Consider the following 19,914-nt stretch of genomic DNA (forward strand, 5'->3'; position numbering starts at 1 on the left):
ATTCAGAAATATTTTAAAGAGAATAATTTTCACTTTGCATTGCTGGACTACTTTTAAAATTAGCAATATATTTTGGTTTCGAAATAATCCTTGATATTACAGTATCGTACCCAGTAAATTCTAACCCAATAACCTAATCAAACATTTAAACTATAGAATCTTTTAAAGGGTAAAATGGCTTAAATTAGGTCACTGAGAATGAATATTTATACTGAATCAGATAATTAAATATCAATGACAAATGCATAACATATGTTAAACATGTGGCTTAATAAGCAACAGCAGTCAACATCACTTCAAATCTACACATCCCAACATACTGGGAGAAATAACACAAATTCCAGGTGTATATATTATCTTCATACGCAATAACATGTACCACTTTTCGTAACCAAAAAATCACATTATATTGATAACTCCAAAGACTTCACATTACTACATATTTGTATTAAAAACACATTAAAACCCCTCTGAATATGAATTCCTGACTTTCACAACTGACCAAACTTCAAACTAACCACTTGGTAATCCTAATAAGTTGTAATAATCTTTATTCTGCACAGGTATTTCCACTCTCTAGACATGAATTATCATTTAAGCACATAGAAATAACTCAGATATGGTAGATGTTAAGATAGTGCCAAAAAATCATTTCTTATCATCTTTTCTAAGCAAGAAGTATAAAGTTTAGTAGAAAACACATCTAAATATATCCTGTAAGAACCAGAAAAGAATTCAGTAAACTGATCTCCACCATCCTTTAAACATAATACAATCTAGAGAATTTAAATATTTTTCTTTACTTCCTACACACAGGTTGGGACAATAGTTTTGCCAACTAAAATGATCACGCAGTTGTGTAAAAACACATTGTAGAAAGAGATAAGTTTTTATTGTTCAGTGCAATAAGAGGTTAACAAGGTAAAGGATAAAACAGAGAGTAAGTTCCGTTTGGCTGTAAGCCGAGGCTCGTATCTAGAGGTGATTTCCTGTAGACTATCTCAGCAACATATTGAGATGTTTCCTGTACTGTCATAAAAACTTATCTAATTTATGTATTATCTTGATATTTATATCTATTTCTAAGTATAGAAATGTATATACTGTATACATGTCAGTAAGTGGTTGCTACTTTATAATATATCCTTCAATAGATTACATACAATCAAACTTAAAGTTCAAGAGGAAATAAATAATTAAAACTGTATTGTAACATGGCGAGGAAAATATGCAGCCAACCCGTGGGTCCCCTAAACCTCAGACCTCAAAATTCCATTCCAATCTATCGCTGATTGGTTAACTTTAAGATTTAAGTTCTGGATCAATTTCTACAGATTGCATAAAATGTGCCATGATTTAATGTTTAACTGAGCAACACATGTTTAGAATTAAGAAGCATTTGCACCCTGAAAGCCACACACTCCTTGAATTGCCGAAAATTTCAGACTAAGAAAGCAGAAACGCTTAGATTCATCAAGTCTGGTCCAACTGCTACTGTGAGACTTTGCTTCTTAATAAGGTTCAATCTCAGGACCCTTTAGACTGGTTATGTTATCATAAAACTTGTATCATTCTTGGTTCTGCCACCTGGAAAATCCAATACTGGCGATATATACATGAAGAGATAACTGTGACCACTGTGGGGCTCAATCTCATGACCTTAAGGTTGGGTAAGTAAGTCTTGAGCCTTCTAACTCTGGTCTAGATCACAAGGGCTCATGGTGCTTTACTATCTTAATCTAACCCTTACACTGCCCCTAAATTTCTATAATGAACTTGTCCATCTTTCAATTTGGACAGTACCATTAACTGTTAAAAGGGGTGCTTACCAAAGGTTACTGACTGAATGGCGAGCAGTGCAGATCATGATCAGACTGCATGGATATGCAGGCTGATCATGATCTATACTGGTCGCAAAGGCAGAAACAGTCGTGTCCAGCATGATAAGTGTTAATTACTTTCACCAACAACTTATGGCAGTCCTTGACAAGATGCTTAAATACAGGAGAGCAAGAGAATCATATTTTTTTCTAATGATTCTAAAACAGACTACTGAAAAACTAAAAGGCACCCCTTAGATCGTTTACATTATACATACCTGAAAATCTAATTATGATAACAAAAAAGTTGAGCAGAGAAATATAACAAATATCATATTGTAGGAAATTTGGGCAACCTTACAAACAGATTCACCCACTCAAGTATAGACTTCTGCCATTAATGATATAAACACTCGCACCATTGTGGCCCTCAGAACTTATCTTCCTTTTTCAAGATATTCACTAATTCTTGTACAGTGATTATTCTGCCAATAAAACTAATCGCATGCATCCAGACATTATACTTTGCCCGATAATTATATTATACACAATTTTTTTTTTTTACAAGTAATGATATTACACTGTAAGTTGCAATTTGCCTACCTTACAGTCAAGATGCTACATAAAAACACTTAAGATGATCTGTTTATAAATAAAGGGAAGCAAATGATGATAAGATATTTTGATATAACATAAGAGTACATCAAAAGTAAAAATACTTTACATCTTTTAACACTGAGCATTTGACTATTGTTGGACCCTTTACTTGTGGGGAAGAATGGAGATAGGTGGTTGACTACAGTAACTGTGAGCAGTAGTGGTGGGGAAGGGGGGTCGGTTGGTGAAGAAAGGGACTTGTAGTGGTAGTAGGGTTGACAAAAAGAACTTAGTCAATCTTGACACAGTGTGTCTTAACTTCTGCACCCTATCCAATCAGGAAATGCTGAACTCAACAAACAAAGTAGTCAACAAGCCATTTTGGATATAATATCTCTTCATGTATATAATCTACAATAACCAGAAAAACCTCAGGATGAAAAATTGTTCATCAATTATTTACTGGAATAATGGCGCTAATCTGCATACTAGTTCACTGAATGTATTGCTCTAGGTTGTAATGCTTCTCTAAACTCTGGAAAATTGACTTTACATTATATTTACAAAATTCTCTTGGGCCATCTTGAATTTATGATCACTATTCCACTGACATAATAACATAATGTAAGATCTGTAAAATATTCCATGATGTCTTTACTGATGATAAATGGATCATATAAAACTAAACTCAAGTAAAACACCCTTGGGGTGATGTGTCTTGGAAGAGTGGGACAAAGAGGGGCAAAGTCTAATTTCAATTTTTCAGTTTTTTTTTACTTTGAGTAAATCTATAAATCCAACCTCAAATGATTTTTAATACCTTTTACTAAAAAAAGGTTGTATTCCTTACAATATTGTTTTGTCAGCAATATTAGGTGAGGTGGGCTCAACTGGCTAATATTTGAGACAATGACACTTCTGTCCTGCAGACTGGTTTTTGTGCACTTGAAAGGAACCTGTATAAGATTTTAATTGATAATTCAGAAAATCAAGGCTGACATGACCATGTGTGAAGTGAAATTGCTCTAAAACCAACCATAGTTATGGTAAAATCAATGTGGAAGACATTACTATTGAGCAAACAAGCATGTCAGCAGACAGTAACTGTTATAAAAAATCTCATCAATTTTAGCACTAAGTGCTACTATCTGTTATTATGAATCATTTGATGTTGCAAAAGGTTGAGAAACCTCTATAGAGGCAGAGATTTAATAGTTAATACATATATGAGCCGTGCTATGAGAAAATCAACATAGTGGGTTTGCGACCAGCATGGATCCAGACCAGCCTGCGCATCCGCGCAGTCTGGTCAGGCTCCATGCTGTTCGCTTTTAAAGCCTATTGGAATCGAAGAAACTGTTAGCGAACAGCATGGATCCTGACCAGACTGCGCGGATGCGCAGGCTGGTCTGGTTCCATGCTGGTCGCATACCCACTATGTTGGTTTTCTCATGGCACGGCTCATATGTGTATTTCATTATTGATTTCAATCAACATTTAAGGTGTCAAAATTCAGACAGTAAACATTTAGTTTTTCACACAGTTAAGCCTTTCAGTTCAACAGGTATTTATAAAACTGGTCTTCTAGCTGTATATTTGTAGTCAGCAACTCATGAAATTTCCATTATATATATATAGTGCTTTTATGTTAAAAATTGAATTCTATTGTTAGAGAAGCACAACTTTCAATGTTGCACATGAATTTATTCCTCCAGACACATGAAGGAAAGTAATAAAAAAGAATGGATTCCATACTACTTTCTACTCAAATATTCAATATGACAAAATGTAAGGGATAACAATTACCGAACATAAGAAATACTAACAAGAAATTAATATCTTCTATGTTCATAACAAAAACTGTGGCTGCCCCATTTCAACAAGTCATTATGGCCCTTTAAATTTACTATACAAATTTAGCAGATATAAACTTATTATTGGAACCTCTCTTATTTTTTCATACATTACTTTTTATATTCTATACAGGAATAAGAGAATCAGAGTATAACCCAGACTTCTTTGTTTTGGGTTTAGCACCATTTTTCTAGAATACTTCAGTTATGTAACAGCAGGAAGTTAACATAATCAAGTGTACCTGAATTCCGTACCAGCATTAAATATTTTCTCCACAAGTAACTAACAACTTCTCCATATTAATCAGAAAAGTACAACAAATGACATATCTAACGAATCTTCACAGTAGACATACACCTCACCCAGAGATCAAACTCTCAAGTTAATAATCAACAGACCTGTCTTCCCCCTTCATAGCTCAGCAGACAGGCAACTGTGATATGTAAAATGCTGCTCTTGGAACAACCTTAGATAATGGAGATGCCAGTTGTTTTCTGTCCTTCAATTATCCAAAGTCAACATGCATTACATACTGATCAATAACATATATCAGTTTTGTCTATCGGAACAGTCTCTCTAAATCCTTGACAGTCAATTGATTTCCTAGTTCCAGCAACAGCCAAAACATAGCTCTCATTTGCACAATTGCTCAATACAGACAGTGAATTAAAGCCAACAATGGTCAATATAACTCTGGGAAATGTCAAATGAAATGAAATCCACTTATAATTACTTGTTCTTCACAAAGCAAAAAGAATTTGTTCATACTACTGATTGCCCGAGAGAAAGGGCCTTGATTTGTATGTTTTCAGACTCTACTACTTGTAATGTTTTCACCAAAACATCATGGTACTGTGCCATTTTTTGCACACAAAAAAACACTGAATAAACAGTTCAAAAGCAGGGGCCTGAGAGGGGCCTAGAGGAAATAAAAGCACAATTAGTTGAAATAAGATCCGTCATGAGCGATACAAGTACTTAATACCAAACACTAGACAGTCTCTTTATATTACTGATCTTGTGCAAACAAAATATACAGGACTTTCTCACTCTGCTTGCCAAATAAGGAAATATGACTGTTTAAAAACACATACTGTGAAATCATTTAAATTCGCTGGCATGAAATTTCACGCAAATGTGAAAAAGGACTGTTTCGCGCGGGCTTTAATTTGCGCATTTTCAATTTATAAATGAAAAAATAAAATTAAACTAGAAATTGCTTTTGTAAACAAGAGGACCATGATGGTCCTGAATCGCTCACCTATCCCCACATGACCAAGTGTTGAACTGAGTATGACGTCGTTATTTCTATTATTTGAAACAGTGACCTAGTTTTTGAGCACATGTGACCTAGACATCATCAAGATAAAAAATTCTGACCAATTTTCATGAAGATCCATTGAAACATATGGCCTCTAGAGAGGTCACAAGCTTTTTCTATTATTTGACCTAATGACCTAGTTTTTGAAGGCACGTGACCCACTTTTAAACTTGACCTAGATATCATCAAGGTGAACATTCTCACCAATTTTCATGAAGATCTCGTGAAAAATATGCCCTCTAGAGAGGTCACAAGGTTTTTGTATTTTTCGACCTACTGACCTAGTTTTTTACCGCACATGACCCAGTTACAAATCTGACCTAGATATCATCAAGCTGAACATTCTCACCATTTTTCATGAAGATCCATTGAGAAATATGGCCTCTAGAGAGGTCACAAGGTTTTTCTATTTTTAGACCTACTGACCTAGTTTTTGACCCCACGTGACCCAGTTCCGAACCTGACCTAGATATCATCAAGGTGAACATTCTGACCAATTTTCCTGAAGATCCATTGAAAAATATGGCCTCTAGAGAGGTCACAAGGTTTTTCTATTTTTAGACCTACTGACCTAGTTTTTGATCCAACATGACCCAGTTTCGAACTTGACCTAGATATCATCAAGGTGAACATTCTGACCAAAATTCATGAAGATCTCATATGGCCTCTAGAGAGGTCACAAGGTTTTTCTATTTTTAGATCTACTGACCTAGTTTTTAACCCCACATGACCCAGTTTCGAACTTGATCTAGATATCATCAAGGTAAACATTCTGACCAATTTTCCTGAAGATCCATTGAAAAATATGGCCTCTAGAGAGGTCACAAGGTTTTTCTATTTTAAGACCTACTGACCTAGTTTTTGACCGCACGTGACCCAGTTTCGAACTTGACCTAGATATCATCAAGGTGAACATTCTGACCAATTTTCATGAAGATCCATTGAGAAATATGGCCTCTAGAGAGGTCACAAGGTTTTTCTATTTTTAGACCTACTGACCTAGTTTTTGATCCAACATGACCCAATTTCGAACTTGACCTAGATATCATCAAGGTGAACATTCTGACCAAAATTCATGAAGATCTCATGAAAAATATGGCCTCTAGAGAGGTCACAAGGTTTTTCTATTTTTAGATCTACTGACCTAGTTTTTATCCCCATGTGACCCAGTTTCGAACTTGACCTAGATATCATCAAGGTGAACATTCTGACCAATTTTCATGAAGATCCATTGAGAAATATGGCCTCTAGAGAGGTCAAAAGGTTTTTCTATTTATAGACCTAATGACCTAGTTTTTGACCCCACGTGACCCAGTTTCGAACTTGACCTAGATATCATCAAGGTGAACATTCTGACCAATATTCATGAAGATCTCATGAAAAATATGGCCTCTAGGGAGGTCACAAGGTTTTTCTATTTTTAGACCTACTGACCTTGTTTTTGACCCCACGTGACCCAGTTTCGAACCTGACCTAGATATCATCAAGGTGAACATTCTGACCAATTTTCATGAAGATCTTGTGAAATGTATGGCCTCTAGAAAGGTCACAAGGTTTTTCTATTTTTAGACCTACTGACCTAGTTTTTGATGGCACGTGACCCAGTTTCGAACTTGACCTAGATATCATCAAGGTGAACATTCTGACCAACTTTCATAAAGATCCCATGAAAAATGTGACCTCTAGAGTGGTCACAAGCAAAAGTTTACGGACGGACGCACGCACGCACGGACGCACGGACGACGGACGACGGACGCCGCGCAATCACAAAAGCTCACCTTGTCACTTTGTGACAGGTGAGCTAAAAAGCGCATGTCTCCCCCAATGCTAAGCCCTATAGGCAAGAAGTCAATAGGGGTCAGGAGCGAAAGTCAAAGAGACACTGATGGTTGGCTGCAATAGGGATCATCTACTTGGCATGTCCAGTCCCCGCTAAATTTCAACACTCTTGGCTTAGTGGTTCTCAAGTCACTGTTCAGGCTCCTGTAACCTTGACCTTTGATCAAGTGGCCTTGAAATAAATAGGGGTCATCTACTCTACATGTCCAATCATCCTATTAAGTTTCAACATTCTAGGTCAAGTGGTTCTCAAGTTATTTTCCGGAAATGATTTTACATGACCAGACCCCTGTGACCTTCACCTTTAATAGACTGACCCAAAAATCAATAGGGGCCAACTACACTGCATGTTCAATCGTCATATGAAGTTTCAACATTCTGGGTCAAGTGGTTCTCAAGTTATTGATCAGAAATTGTTTTCCATGTTCAGGCTCCTGTGACCTTGACCTTTAACGGAGTGACCCCAAAAACAATAGGGGTCATCTACTCTGCATGAACAATCATCCTATGAAGTTTCAACATTCTGGGTCGAGAGGTTCTCGCGGTCTTAAATTCGCACATCGGTCCTAGTGCGAAATATGCGAAAATTCGTCCTACGCTAATAAAAATGATTTCACAGTACATACATTACAATTAACTAGTCAAACTCTAGTTATTACCACACAAAGAAGAAAGAAATATGGAGATCTCAAACATGCAAATAAAGTAAGTAACGAAAACCTACCTCTTGGATCAACTGTTTTCATCCATCCACCTGAAATTGAAAGAAAAGAAGATATATTGAATTTCTTTCAATAAATTTTCCTTTCACCTATGTTACAGTAGGCCAAACCATTGCCTGCCCATTCCAAACTCTACCCTCTCCAAAGATGGCAGTTAGTATACTGTGAAATCATTAATACTGGTACTTGTGGGGGACTTATTCTCAAGGATTTCATGGAGGCATCAATCAAGGAGAGAAAGCAAAGTTCCCATTCTTTCATCTTGGTAAGTGGTTTTCCACAATGTCATATCCCAACAAAAAGTCGCTTTAATAGGGTAAAACAAAGAAGATTTTATATCCTCGCAATAAATGATTTCACAGTAGCAGGCTGCTCCAAATGAAATACATGCAACTTAAGTCACCCCCCCACCCACAAGCTGCTTACTACAATGCAAAATACATATACTGTTTCTAAATTTAGTAATGTGTATGAGGAAAAGCAGCAAAAAGCCATGAAGATATTTGCAGCATTAATATTATTCATTACTGACCTTCAAAAGCTTACAAATTTGGTTTTAAGAATATAAACTATGCAATACATATAGTTATACAATATTTTATACTAGAGTTGCGAAATAGTTAAATAGACCACAGTCTTGTTTATATTAAGCATCTGGAATACTGAGTATGTAGACATCATAAATTAAACTACATGAAGTCAAAGTAAAACCATATCACTCTTTCTGTCTATAAGCAATAATTCTTTAGACTGTAATTAGGTAAATAGTACTACATAAAATCAAATCAAAATGACAGAATCATTACTTATGTATCTTCTTAAGCTCTTAGTCTAGACACAGTCACTTTTTAGTAATGGTCTGATCATAGGAGCTAAATTATTCATACTAAGACATTCTGGTTTAAAAATTAAAACTCAAACCATGTAACTAGTTAGTTCAAATTAACAGGAACAAAGTGATATAGAACTTAGAATGAAACAGAACTTTTGATAAATGAAATAAAACAGATTCCTCTCCAAGGCAATATAGGATACGTTATAATGATTCATTTGCATGTTAGGAAAACGATTATGTATGCAGGACATGTAGAGTTTTCAACATAATGAGTAATGATTAAAGTACAAAAATTTAATCTTTTTATTATAATTATGATAAGTAGCAAAATAATTGTGCCATTTTTTTATGACTGTACATATTATTTTACCATAACTACACGGATCATATAAAACCTGGTTTGAAAGTTCAAGGTTTGTAAATTCATATATCATGTCTATCAATAGCCTGAAGCCTTTTCTGTCTCAAATGAGATATATGCAAAAAGGCTACAAAGAGAAATCTATCAACAGCATACATACACACATGTAAGAATTTTGACCAGACATTATTTGGCCATATTGCTTTATCAAATCTTGTATTTCTGAAGGTACCTTTAATCATTATTGTTTGAAGTTGTAAGATTCACAAGCCTGCCAAATTTCTGTAGAATAGGCAAGAATTATAGAAAAAAAACACATTAAATCTCATAATAAAAAGATTTATGAATTAAATAACTCTGAGCAAACTTAAAAATAAGTAACTGTTTAAGATTAAGTAGCAATTTACCCTTCTTCTTTATAAAAGCTTACAAATGATAAACTTTGTATCACCTCTGAATAATCAAGCTTCCAGAATTGTGCCAAGGGAAACTGCTGCTGATTATTATTTATACAGGACATGCCAGGGAGGGAGAGTGAGTATATTAACAAACAGATGTTGTTTTACTGCTAGAAAATCCTGCTTTATAACATAGCTTCTACCTTCAATGATTCTTTAGTTATCTTAAACATACTACACTTCAAAGTCTTGCTCTATGAACTCTATTCCAAGTTAGTTTTCTAACCCTTGGACTTGTAAGGATGCTTGTGTTCTTTAATTGATTGCTTTTTTTCTCAGTCTTCTAAATGTGTGAGTTTTCCATGACTGCTGTCATAAGTCACAATCCCTTCGATAGTTAAGTTTTTTTATCTTCATTTTGATTAATTGAGATGATGAGTAATATACCATAATGTTACCCAGTGTTAAAAAGCAGGATTTTCAGTAACAACAAATGCAACTGGAAAAACGTAGCCAGCTACATGTAGCATTGCAACAATGATACATACTTAAAGCCTTTGCACCAGGTATACCCATTAAACCTACAAGTGAACAAATTGTAATACACATGATCAACAATATAACAATACATACAATTTAATGCAAAAACATGCATCTAACTTGTACCACTTAAAACACTCCACTAAATTTACATAAACTTATTGGCAAAATACAGGTGTATGATGATAAAAACTGTCTGTCAAAATATTGTCCATAATTAGTGGCATTTGATTTAGAATGACAGTAATTGAAGATTCAACTCCATCAACAGCAATCATGCAAGAATCAGCAAAAAAAAACAACAAAACCTACTTTGTCCACCTACAATATTCACTGGCTAGAAAGTTAAACTTAATCATAATTAAACTTTATACACTATGAATGGGCTTATAAAAACAGCTTTGTACAATATTTAGAATAAACAGTATCTAAACATGTTTCAATTTTTTACAATAATATTGCTTTCTGTACAGTTAGGCATGAAAAAATATTAGACTAAACTAACAAGGGTGTATTTTTTAAGCCACTCAATCCTTAATTTATTCAATGATACATGAAAAATGAAGATTAATGGTGACAACATGCCATACTAAATATCATGAACAGGTCAAGTTCAGAGATAAACCACAACCATGTGCAGTATGTATGCAATATGTAGGAGTAGTATATAGCAGGTGTGATCAAGGTCAAACCAGTAGTATTTATAGTAGTCATTAAAGCCACCTGTTAATTTACAGTCACATGTCCCAGTCATGATTAGTGCGGAGTAATAGTTTTTTTCTTTCTTTAGTATTGCTCACTAATCAATAAGTATCATTGATCCATGAAGCTGAGGTAATAAAACCAATTTGTACTGTAATATTTAAATATTCCATCAGATCAATGCCGCTTCATATGCAGTTTATGAGTACAAGATGTTCAAATCATCATCCAATTGTATGGTTAACACACAAAATTGGAAGACACTTTACAAAATGAATGTGATACTGCTTTAAACAGTAATTATTTATGTCTACCTCAAACTTTCTGTATTTCATTGCTTTGTTCATAACCTGCTTCTTATATCAATACTATTTAGTGCTCACATAGGTGAGTAGAAACATTGTTACCAGATGTCTTTTCTGCACTCCCATCTGACACTGAACCTTGTGAGGTATCTATCAATTCTGAACTATCCATAGTTTTATCATGACATGTGTCTAAAGACCCTTTAGAATCCATGGTTAGCTTTCCAAAACAGGCCTCCAAAAATATGAAAAGGGCATACAAGAAATTCATTGAAATGAACAAGGAAACTACACCAGGAAATTCAAATGTGTAGTAGTCTGCGTGTATACACAACTACCCTCAGGGTAAGTTGACATACATACGCGTATTACATATCAAAAGTTCATTTTAACACAAAATAACAACATATTATAAACATAATCGTCCAAACCAATATTAGTAACTAAAGATGTGCAGATGAAACACAAGTACTCAATTATTAAGTTCCAAATAAAATGAATACCAAAACAACTTAAACTCTTGAAAACATTAAAACTATATAATAATTTTACAATAATTTGATCACATTTAGATTTTCAATCTTAATACATATTGCAATTTTCTACTACATTATTATTTTAATGATATGTAAATCAGCCAGGGGTGTTTTGTGCAAAAATGTTCATTGATAGTTTACAGAATGTACTCTAGATTTTAGAGTACAAATTCCTTGCATGAAACAGACTTGGAGAGACTCCTGTTTCACTTGACTGATATATAAACAAACTAACTATCATAATTTATATATTGAATGGATGATTTATAAAAAAAAATATAAGAAACTACACCAGAACAACTTCAACCCACATCCATTAGCTATTACATCCACTGAAATTTGAAAGAACAGGGCTCCACAAATTCTATGAAAACAAGTCGCCCTGTAGGATGATTGCCTAGAATTTTCTTCTGTCCTGCTACAATTTTTAAATAATTGTCCTGCAGTTGGCTACATAAGGAAAACTCTGTATTTATAGACAATGAAACATGCCTGATTTTAGAGTTGACTTCAAATTATATCTTTTAGCTTTATGGCTTTTGCACAGCTCTCTTTTAATTGGAATTTTTATATTTAAGTCACATTTATCATGTGGGATGATACTAAGCAAGCTCCACTTGCCCCAATGTTGAGCCCTGCAAATTATGACTGTAGCTTTTTAAGAAAATTCATGTATTAAACGAATTTTCATAGTGACAGATGGAGTATATTGGGAATAAGAAATGGCTTTTATAAATTAATGTTCACACCAAGGACTGCCAATTATCATGTATATAGTAAGCTTTTGGCTATAATTCTTGGACTCATGACAAACCGTCCAGTTTCATAATTCATTCATTGAACATGTTCAAATTTTATATGCATTCTACTATTTTCTAGCCTCAAAAATACGCATAATACATTTGTTCTAGTTAGGTCTCTCCTTCAAGATTTTAATATACTGGTACTGATGATAAACTCGGACAGATGCTAAAGTCGACCACCTTCGAATTATTCGACTGCAATCGGTTATTTATATAACTGAATACCTCGTTTAATAGCATTCACTTACAACACCAACTGGTGTAAAAAAAAAAACATTGGTAAAAAGTCTGCATAAATAAATGACTTGTATTTATTTGTTTAAAAAAATGTTCTCCAAAATTACAGGGGAAAAGGATGTTTATTGCACATGCTCACTGTCAACACATGAAGGCCTGACATTTGGTCACTTTTCATTACTTGATCCGGAATGACTGTTGCAGCATTTTTGGGAAAGTTTCAATAAAATACTATGGAGAAAATTTTGTAAATGACAAAGTGGTCGAATTTATCATCAGTAAACGTTTATACAGTCCCCATTTTTCATACCCCTTTCAGGGCCTCACTTCGTGTGAGTTTGCTTACTAAATATAAATTTAAATTATGTCAAATTTTCAGCAAATGTTTCTGTCCGAGTTTATCATCAGAACCAGTATAGCGGTAGCCATTCATAACTTTATAATACTAATATTTCAATGAAACTAGGAAGTTTTGTTGTTTGTAGCATCGCCCGGGGCATATGCAGTCAAAAATCTAATTTGATTTCTGAAATAGTGTGACACTAGTCCAAATAATAGGACGTATAGGAAGCATAAACTTGCCTCACAGACATTTTATGAATGCATATTTTGTTTTGTTTCTGCAATTTAATGAAATCGACAGTCGGTTATTTACTGAAACCGGTTTACTGATACCTCAGGGTAGGTATCTCCTCCCACCAGTCGCATCGATTTAAGTCTCTTATTTAAAATTATGAATTAAATTCAACCCATTTTAAGTTTCTACATGAATATCAGGCCTCGATCTTAACCTACTTTTGCTGGTAGCCAGCAGGGCTACCAACTTGTGAAATCAAGTAGCCCGACCAGGCTTCTGGTAGTCCCGTTTTGGAAAAGAAAAAAATATATTACAGTCTTCACCTTAATTTTTTTTCAGCATTTGTCCTTTCAGGCAAGTAAGTTAAGAAAACCATTTGCCAGAAAACATTTTTAATTGCCCGAAATCATTTTGTTTATAAATATGATGTATTTTAGTTTATGCTTGATTCAACATTCAGTTATTTAAATGGTAGGCAACAAACCTACCCACACTATCCATGGGCAGGCTAAGCCAACGTAAGTGGATAACCATGTTACAATATTCAAGTAACTAGCAGACAGAAATTATGGGAGAAAACTGTAGAAAAAAGTAGGACCTATACCAGTATCTAGTTATATGCCAGGTGTGGGGTTCAAATTTGCACTACCCTTCTAAAAGTTAATTTTTTAGCCAGGGCCCTTAAAATATAGTGTAGCTGTTCAAATTTAACTGCAATAATGGATCAGCCTGGTTAGCCCCCATCCCCGCCCCCCCCCCCCAAAAAAAATGTTGTGTTTCTGGTGGCATGGCAAAAAAAAGTAGGGTCGGTAGGTCGGTTTTTGGGTTTTTGGGTTTTTTTTTTTGCTTATGATCAAGTAAATGTAGCCTATTATCACAGTCCGGGGCGACGTGGACACAATAATCATCATAAACCCCACCCGTGTTTAAAGCGAAAAAAAAACATTAACAAGTTCGGTAATTATTCTGTTGATAAACAAGTAATTGGCCTTGTTTTCATCAATTAAAACCCCCTCAAGAGCAAAAAGAATGTGTCGGTAAAAGGCTCTAAGTGGAGATCAAAGGGGTTAGTTGCCCGAGATTGTCATGGCATTACGATCTTTTTTCGCGCCATGTGACCATCACTGTTGATCGTACGGCCTGGGTTTTTTTAAAATTTGCTGAGAAAAAATCAAAAGTATCTTCTTTATTTTTTTTTAAAGCGAATGCGCAATATCCCGTATAACTGGACAGGTAAATGTGTCAAACGTAATAGTAGATATCCTACCCTGTGACCTTTTTGCCTCAAGGAATTTACATTTTTGTTTGAAAAGAATATCTGACATAGGTCGAGTCAAAAAGACATGTACCAAGATTCATTTACTTATTAAACTTATTAAAACACCACAGGACATCTACTGTTTTATTATAAAACATTCATTGTTTTTATTTACGTTCACGGGGGTCCCGTAACCTTTTCACCCCGCACTTGCAGAATCTGTTTCCCAAAAAACGTTTTACTCGATGTATTTAAATTGCTGCCGCTTTTTCTTATTTAAAGATTTTTTTAATTCTTTTTTTTTGTACTTTTTGTCAAAAGTCTATTTTAAATGACCATAGATGTATTATTTATTTACTTTAGAAATAAATAAATAATTAAGATCGCGCTGTTTGAATTTTACAATAATTGTATGAAACTTCGATCGTTTTTATAGAATTTTGCCTACATTTCTGTCGACATCTTATTAAAATCGTTTATAGAATTCAACGTTTATTTCTAAAGCGGTGCTGAAAATTTGAAGCGATTTACTAAAAATGAATGCACTACAAGCGTTTTTTGTGTATGTGTCGTAAACATTTAAGTACGCTATACGATAGTCGCACGTGCCGGGAATGGAAATTACTGGCATGACGTTTTGATATTTTACGATTCGCGGGAAAATTTCCCAGTCATCCAGGTAATTTTTAGAGAGTAATTTCTAAATTTTTGTAAAGTACTTTATATATTGCAAATCTGAAGTCTCATACATGCATAAATATACGAAAGCTAGTATTTAGGATGTACTTTTTCAGATTCATGAGTTCTTTTTGTAATTATTGTGAAAATTAGGGTTTTAAATTTCGAAAAATGGCCGACCGGGTTATGCGGACCGAAAATATCGTTGTCATTTAAAAGGAAACATCAGATAAATCGGTGAAATTTCACGCTTTTATTATTAACATGTTTGAAAACTTAGTAGCCCGACGGACTTACCCCAAAGCTTGGGAATTCGGTAGCCCGTCGAAAATGGTAGCCTCGGGCTACCGGGCTACCGTCAAGATCGAGGCCTGAATATTAATGTTTAATTCATTAAAGCAAGTAAGTCTGACCAGGATATTATGACTTTTCTGCATTTTTAATGTCTTCGTAATGCAGATACTGGTAAGGCTTAGTGGGATGACAACTATAAAATATCAGATCATAAAATAAGTCATCCTGATAAGCCAAATGAGTAAGGCTTGTGGGACATTTATTTCTGAAGTCCACTAGATCTAAAGGTTCATTGTAAAAATACTTCATTTTCCAAATGGAAACTGGCAGTACTTGAAAATGCAGCTCTCTGATTGGTCATTTAGAACCCCTGATGTTCATGATAAGTAAATGAATTCAAAAGCGGGCAACATGCAATTGACATTCGGTGTGACGTCACATCCGGAGGCAATCGATTATGAAAATTTACCTTGGAGGTGAAAGCAGGACTCGCAATTCGTAGCGACTAACTGCGGTGTGGGTTGTGATGTTTTAATTCCAAATTAAAATCAAATCAAGAGTCTCTTATTTATCATCTGCAGTTTACGCCTATTAAATTTTAAAATCTAATTTTCAAAAAAGGAAGTTTGTGTTTGTATGTTGAGAAAATAATTGATTTTTGTGGCATATCATTATAGACGTTGGAAGAAATTTGACAGAATTAGATGTTTTTTGTCTGCTTTATGCGCACGGTATTACAATTTATATACTAGAAGTTTCCCAAGTCGATCATTTAAGTTTTATTTAAAATTATGAATATATTAAATTTTTAAGTTTCTACTAATATCAGGGATCTTAACATTTTTTCTGTCAATTTCCCTTGTGAAATCGTAGGCCAGGTTCGGTTGCCCGTTTCATTATTTCAGTTTCCCTTAATTTTTTTTTTTGTCTTTCAGGAAGAAGTTAAGAAAACCATTAGTAACATTAATTTCCGAATTTTTTGTTTTTTTAAATATGTGTATTTTAGTTTATGCTTGATTAACTTATTATTTATTGGCCAATTTACTACAAGGGGGTAACAACTGTGGATATAATTTTAAATTTAATTTAATAGCAACAGAAATTATGGGAGTAATTAAGTAGGACCTATCAGTATTATAATCAGGTTGGGTCAAACTTCATACCTTTCTATAGTTAATTTTTGCAGGCTTTTATTGTAGCTGCAAAACGCAAAAGGGTCGCCTTTGGTAGATGCCCAAAAAAATTTTAAGTTTCCAATGCAAAAAATGTTCGGTAGGTCTGTATTTGGTTTAGTTTTTTTTTTTTTGATAGAAAAGTCCCTATTATAATCCCGATTGTACACAATAACAATCAACCCTGTTTGCATCTTCAAGCAATTATCGATAAACGACCTTGTTCATATCAAAAAACCCTCAAAGGCTAAAAAAACCAGGATCTAATGGATCAAAGGGCGCCCGGACATGGGCTGTTTTCGCGCCAGTGACACATCAGTCTGATCGTCGGCATTTTTTAAATTGCTGAGAAAAATCAAAAGTCTCTATTTTTAAAAGCGAATGACGCATATCCAGTATAAATGGGTCAAATGATTTTTCAAATCAATGGATATCCACTCTGTTGCTATTGCCTCAAGGATTTACTATTGTTTGAAAGATTCTGAATATGTGTCGATGTCAAAGACAGTCATTGTACCAGTTCTACATTAACATTAAAAACCACAGCGAATATCTGCATATAATAACACAGTTTTTACTTCCGACCTAACATATTCACCCTTGAGAAAATCGTTGCCAAATATCTTTTCTCATGTTTTAAATAATGGCCCTATATACAGATTTTTTATTTTTTTTTAGTATTTTCGTCAAATTGGGAATTTATCAATTTATTGAATTTACTTTACGAAAAAGCAATAATAAGAATGCGTGTTTGAATTATTACATAATTGTATAAATCTTCGTCGTTTTATAGATTTTCCTACTTCTGTCGACTCTTATATAGCTTATAGATTCAAACTGTATTATTTCTAAAGGGCTGAAATTGAACGATTATAAAAAATGAATCTCGCTTTTTTGTGTATGTGATAAACTATTGTAACGGCTATACGTGCTCGAGGATGAAAATTACTGGCAGACGTTTTATTCTTTACCGGGTATTCAGTAACCATAATTTTTAGGATGTAATTCTGAATTTGTTAAAGTTACTTTATATATTGCAAACTATATTTCACAATACATCATAATATACGAAGCTAGTATTTAGGTGACATTCGTTATGGTTCTTTTTGAAATTATTGTGAAATTGGATTAAATTTGGGAAAATAATGGCAGGCTCCCTGTATGCGACGAAAATATCGTTGTATTGTAAAAGGAAACATCATCATATCGGTGAAATTTTCTCGTTTATTATTACTTTTAAAATTAGTAGCCCGAGTAACCATTGGATAATTTTCGGTAGTCCGTCAAAAATGAGACCTGGGACTACCGGCTACCGTCAAGATGAGCCTGAATATTAATGTCTAATTCTTAAACAAGAAGGTCTGACCAGGATTTGATTTTCGGGATTAATGTCTTCTATGCAATACTATAAGGCTTGTGGGATGACTACTATAAATTAGATCATAAAATAGTCATCCTATAAGCAAAGAGAAACAATTCAACCATGATCTAGTTTGAAAAAACTCTTTTCCAAATTGAAATGGCGTTTGAAATGCACTCTTGTTGGTCATGAACCCATGATGCATGAAGTGACGTCATAACCGAACATGCAATATTTTCACAAAATTTCAGACAGTGCTTTATACCAGTTAGAAATACTGAAGAAACAACATTGAAACATTCACGACATTACCTTCTGCTTGAACAGTTGCTTTACTTTCAGAAACTGGTTCTGTGATAACTGTTTCCTGTGTTGGTGTAAATTCACTCATTGGTTCTGGAGCTGTGTATACATTAGAACCAAAAGAACCAAGGTTCTCAGAGGCACCTGGCTCATTTGAAGACGGTGCAGGAGCAGAGGCCAAAAAGTCACCTAATAAATCTACATCATTCGGTGCAGCACTACCTGTATACCTATCCTCCTCTGCCTCCTCTCCTGTCAAAGAAGTTGATGTTACGTTTTCATCCTGATCCACGACAGCATCAACTTTTTCGAACTCTTCAACTCCAAAATTTTCTGACATGACTCGGTCTTAAGTGTATCGATGCAGGGTTAAATTGTACTTTCAAAGAAGTATGTACATAAGCTTAAGTCTTTGGAATACTTAAGTTATATTGCTTTCTCTGTAACAATCTTTACGTTGTCGAAATTGGCCGGTGGATTACTAATCACCAATGTGCGCATGTGCAACGGATGTGTAGCTTGACTTCCGTTTAGGCTGAACACCACTAAATCCAGCTGTTCTTTATTTCATATAAAATCCACTCACTTCATAACGGTGTTTCGACATTTTCTAGCATATCAGATTTTCAGACACTTATATTCCCATAAAGAACTAGATCGTTACTTTAGAAAAACAAAAAGAAAAGGGGGTGTTAACTTTTATATAAGAAAACTACAGTTCGTTAAATACAACCCGCTGAATTTACTACTTTTCGCTTCTTTCAATTTCTCTTTTCGTGACATTAAATTCTTACGCCGCCATTTTTATCTAGCATGCGATAGGAACATGCCGATTTCATTAGAATGCAAAGTGATACATACTGAAACGCGGTAGGGTAAAAGTAAGCACGTTGCTGCCGAGAAAATGCACTAGGAAAGGAAAAAAGATTAGTACTATTTATATTTGGACTACTTGTGACTAGACCTGCGGAGGCTTACATTCTATTTGGTAGTGATCAGCCTTTAGGTTTGGTTCGGGATGGTTCGGGTTAAAGAACACAAATTGTTTTCCCATAGACTTCCATTATAACATTATGGCGTGTACGGCCTTCCATAAACCGAAAACATGTATCCAATCACATTTTTTACAAGAACTGTCTTAGTTCCACCAAAGTATCGGGCGAAAAAAAAACCGTATGAAACGTATGAATCACTGGAACACATCATAGCATCAAATTTCTCAATCCACTTTCTACATCTACATCTTTCAATCAACCGTCGATTTCCGACTATCACTGGGCGGCGCTGTCAGAGAAACAGTTGTTAAAGAAATGATATGTTACAATGTTAAAATAATAAAAGATAAAAAAGACAGTATGCTACAGTTAAAATGGGACAGAGGCAATAGAATTACATACTGACC

At 34.5% G+C, this 19,914-nt stretch overlaps 1 protein-coding gene across 2 annotated transcripts in view; it reads right to left on the reverse strand.

Moving 5' to 3' along the window:
* Positions 1–19,049, reverse strand: part of LOC123532997 (reticulon-4-like) — a 52,318-nt gene extending 33,269 nt beyond the window's left edge. The window contains exons 1-3 of one of the 2 annotated variants that reach the window (XM_045314641.2): positions 18,522–19,049; positions 10,296–10,328; positions 8,156–8,185 (exon numbers count right to left, since the gene is read on the reverse strand). In XM_045314641.2, coding sequence (XP_045170576.2) covers positions 8,156–8,185; positions 10,296–10,328; positions 18,522–18,852 — 394 coding nt within the window. In that variant the 5' untranslated portion in view covers positions 18,853–19,049. The remainder of the gene's footprint in view (positions 1–8,155; positions 8,186–10,295; positions 10,329–18,521) is intronic. The other variant, XM_045314650.2, reaches the window with a different exon arrangement.
* Between the last annotated feature and the right edge of the window lie 865 nt (positions 19,050–19,914).

This window comes from Mercenaria mercenaria, chromosome 1, assembly GCF_021730395.1.
Source record: "Mercenaria mercenaria strain notata chromosome 1, MADL_Memer_1, whole genome shotgun sequence".
In the NCBI taxonomy this organism is placed as follows: domain Eukaryota; kingdom Metazoa; phylum Mollusca; class Bivalvia; order Venerida; family Veneridae; genus Mercenaria; species Mercenaria mercenaria.